Source organism: Gossypium hirsutum, unplaced genomic scaffold (genome assembly GCF_007990345.1).
Source record: "Gossypium hirsutum isolate 1008001.06 unplaced genomic scaffold, Gossypium_hirsutum_v2.1 scaffold_241, whole genome shotgun sequence".
Lineage (NCBI taxonomy): Eukaryota > Viridiplantae > Streptophyta > Magnoliopsida > Malvales > Malvaceae > Gossypium > Gossypium hirsutum.
Window position 1 is genome coordinate 21,448 of NW_024402903.1, and position 4,145 is coordinate 25,592.

General features: G+C 35.5%; 1 protein-coding gene across 1 annotated transcript; it reads left to right on the forward strand.

Annotated features, from left to right (window-relative positions):
• Nucleotides 1-474: 474 nt before the first annotated feature.
• Nucleotides 475-2,564, forward strand: LOC107940848 (L-type lectin-domain containing receptor kinase IX.1). The gene has a single exon (XM_041110386.1). The coding sequence runs from the start codon at nt 495-497 to the stop codon at nt 2,439-2,441; it is 1,947 nt and encodes a 648-aa protein (XP_040966320.1). The 5' UTR covers nt 475-494; the 3' UTR covers nt 2,442-2,564.
• The last annotated feature ends 1,581 nt before the right edge of the window (nt 2,565-4,145 follow it).

Sequence of the window (4,145 nt, forward strand, 5' to 3'; positions counted from 1 at the left end):
ATAATGATAAAAAATTTATGTTCCAAGTCTTTAATTGACACTCATTGAGTTCAATCTCATTAAAAAACAATGTAAGAATTTCGTCTTCAATTCAGATGCCAGCTACCTAAGATTGACCATATATTTTTCTTCTACTCCTCAACTGTCTTAGAAAAAGAGACTCAAATCAGAATGTTTAAGTCGATATAGTTTATATATAGAAGCTCACTTTTATTATATAGATTCCAACTTAAACATGTCTTGTTGCAGACTAAACTCACTAACCGGTCGTTGGCGTTGTTACTTCAATTTAAGGTTGACTCTTCTTTGCCGGCGGAAAACGTGCAATTTTTTTTTTTATATTTTTCTGGGAAATGATTATCCTTGTCTGCTATAAGTTATGTAGTTGACCCGAGCCTTGAGAATCAAGATGTAAGGTAATCCTATAATTATCATTGATAGACAAGCTTGCCAGTTTCAGGAGTAGCACTGTTGAATGCCCTCGACATACTAACATGCCGAGATCCTTTTATAACATACTTGTTTTACCCTTTTTTTATTGGCTCTTGCTTGTTCCTTTAGCCAGTTCAATCAACTTTCACATTCCTCGGTTCGACCCTAATGCAAATGACATTTTCTATCAGGGAGATGCAACAGCTTCAGTTGGAGAGATTGAATTTAACAAGCTCAATTATCTTTGTCGTGTTGGTTGGGCCACATATGGTGAGAGGGTGAGGCTTTGGGACTCTAACACTGGGAAGATGTCCGACTTCACCTCCCGTTTCACAGTCACCATTGACACCCAGGGTTCATCAAATTCTGGCCATGGGGTTGCATTCTTCCTTGCTCCTGCTGGATCTCAAATCCCACCAAACTCAGCTGGTGGCTTTTTAGGCCTGTTTAATACTACAACCTCTGATTCATCCACGAACCAAATAGTTCTTGTTGAATTTGATACTTTTCCAAACCCTGAATGGGATCCTCCAGTTCAGCATGTGGGGATAAACAAGAACTCCATTGCTTCAGCTGTCTATACACCTTGGAATGCTAGCTTTCACAGTGGAGATCCTGCGGATGTACTGATTACTTACAATGCCACCTCTAAGAATTTGAGTATGTCCTGGAGCTACAAAAAGACCAACAATCCGAAAGAGAACTCTAGTCTCTCTTATCAAATTAATCTGATGGAGGTTTTGCCAGAGTGGGTTATGGTTGGTTTTTCAGCTGCTACAGGTATGTATTCAGAACGACACACACTGCATTCATGGGAATTCAGTTCAAGTTTGGATATAAAAGAGACAAGTGGAAAGAATGCGAAAAAGACTAGAATTATAATTGCCACTTCGGTTTCAGCGGCTGTCTTGCTAGCTGGAATCCTGATATCATTTATGATTTTGTGGAGAAGGAAACAGATACTGGAAAGGAATAGAAGAGTGGCATTGAAAGTAGCATCAATTACTGATGACTTCGAAAGAGGAGCCGGACCAAGAAGGTTCACATTTGAAGAACTTGTTTCAGCAACCAACAACTTCTCCAATGAGAGGAAGTTGGGTGAAGGTGGGTTCGGTGCTGTTTACAGGGGTTACTTAGCAGATTTAGATATGGCGGTTGCTGTCAAGAAGATATCAAGAGGTTCCAGGCAAGGAAAAAGGGAGTACATAACCGAGGTGAAGATCATTAGCCAGTTAAGGCATCGGTATCTTGTTCAACTTGTGGGTTGGTGCCATGATAAAGGTGAATTTCTACTCGTGTACGAGTTCATGCCGAACGGTAGCCTTGATTCTCATCTCTTTGACAAGAAAACGCTTCTTACTTGGACTTCAAGGTACAAAATTGCTCAGGGTTTGGCCTCTGCAATGCTCTATCTCCATGAAGAGTGGGAGCAATGCGTGGTGCACCGTGATATAAAATCAAGCAATGTAATGCTGGATTTAAGCTTTAATGTCAAGCTCGGGGACTTCGGGTTGGCTCGGCTTATGGACCATGACCTAGGCTGGCAAACAACCAGGTTGGTTGGAACATTAGGTTACATGGCACCTGAATACATAAGCACAGGTAGAGCTAGTAAAGAATCTGATGTATTTAGCTTTGGAGTGGTTGCGTTAGAAATTGCCACTGGCCGAAAGGCAATTAATCCTTTAAAACAAGGTTCTGAAACGAGTTTGGTTCACTGGATTTGGCATCTGTATGAAATCGGAGAGCATCTGTCGGCAATTGATGAGAGACTTAATACAGAGTTTGACAGGGACCAGGTGGATTGTTTGATGATCGTTGGATTATGGTGTGCGCACCCTGACAGTAGTCTGAGGCCTTCAATAAGGCAAGCTATTCAAGTCCTGAATTTTGAGACCGATCTGCCAGAACTTCCAAGGATAATGCCAACTCCTGTTTATGTTCCCACTGCATCTGTCAGTTCTAGTGAGCCTTCCATAACCACATCAAGCCTTCAAATTGGCCGCTGAGCCAGTTCACATCCGAGTTTGAGGACAATGGATCGTGCATCTTTTGTTCAATTTGAAAACATATATGATTGTATCGAATAATATGTTTTGAGTTAGGATTATTTTCCGTTTATGCAAAAAAAACACCAGAATCAGTTCTCAGAATAATAATATTCAAAATTACTTTTAACGATGCATTAAATTTAGTGGAATAATAAGAATCAAGCCACAATCTTGCTAGATGCATGATTAGTAATGACCAGGAAAGGTTTCTCGTATAGCTGTGTTTTGAATTACCTGAAAAGACAATTTTATTTAAAAAAAAACCAGAATCAGTTCTCAGAATAATAATATTCAAAATTACTTTTAACGATGCGTTAAATTTAGTGGAATAATAAGAATCAAGCCACAATCTTGCTAGATGCATGATTAGTAATGACCAGGAAAGGTTTCTCGTATAGCTGTGTTTTGAATTACCTGAAAAGACAATTTTATTTAGAAAAACAACCAAAACAAAAATAACTAAAATAAGAAACTTATGAGCAAAAAATAAATTAAAAATAATAATTAAATCAACGAAAATTAGAAAAAATAAAATAAAATGGAAGATCTAATAGTAAATTGATGGATATGATGGATAAATATAGAAGTGTCTAATTGAACCCTTATATATTTATCCATCATATCTCAACAAACTCAATTAAATGTTCTAATCAATCATCTAAGAAATAATTCTTTACAAATTGAAGGATGAAAAATTAATTTCCATGACTCATTGAAGAAAAATCGAAATAAATCTTGCACAAAAAAAATTAAACCCCAAAGTTAAAAACTTTATTAATGAAAACAATTGTGTCCCTAATAACAATGAACAAGCCTTTACTCTAATTAATCTAAATAATGAGTAGTTTTAAACTATACTTTCTTATTTTACCAACAAACATAAAACTCCTAAACAACTTAAAATACTTAAAAAGATTCAAAACTAAATAATAAAACTTAATAAATACAATATTGGACTCATATATAATAAAAATTAAGCCTACAAATTAAACCCAAACTCAAATTAAAAGCCCAAACTTGTCATTTCCGTAATAATCTCATACAGAAATTTTACTCGTGTAGTTTTCACTAAAACTATCATAACTTGAGCTCCCATCAAATTATGCATGTTTTGTATTGTCTTGTTAACACATCTAAATTCAAAAATACTTGATCCCATCTAAAAAGTCATCGCAAGTTGGTTGATTTTCCAAACTTGGAAATTAATAGCTTTAGTGAATGAAATTTAATGAATTTCACCCTATCCGTACATGCAACATACAATTATGCATGTTTTGTTTTACTTGTTAACAGACTCATCTATCAGGGGATGCAATAATCTTAAACATAAAACTAGTATAACAAATAGCAAGACAGCCTTGTGAAGCAACTATTGATTGAAAGATGTATTGGAACATAATAGACAATATTTCTCTTGCAATTTGTAAAATTGTCTTGATTTTTAATAAAAAGAAAATGCAGCATGTTGAATTGTCCACTAGAAGAGATGTATTGAAGATCTTCAATGAAGTCACTGGCGCTTAAGGCAAAAAATAGACATTTGGTTTTTTAAAGTATATTGTACTTTTCTTTTGTTTTCTTGGTAATGGTATAAATTAAGGCTAATGAGTTATCAGATATGACTGAAAATGGTTAAATAAATACTTGAAAGCAAAAAAAAGA

What these genes read in the sequence shown, in the direction of transcription:
- LOC107940848 (XM_041110386.1), top strand. Translation starts at nt 495, where the DNA reads ATGCCGAGATCCTTTTATAACATACTTGTTTTACCCTTTTTTTATTGG.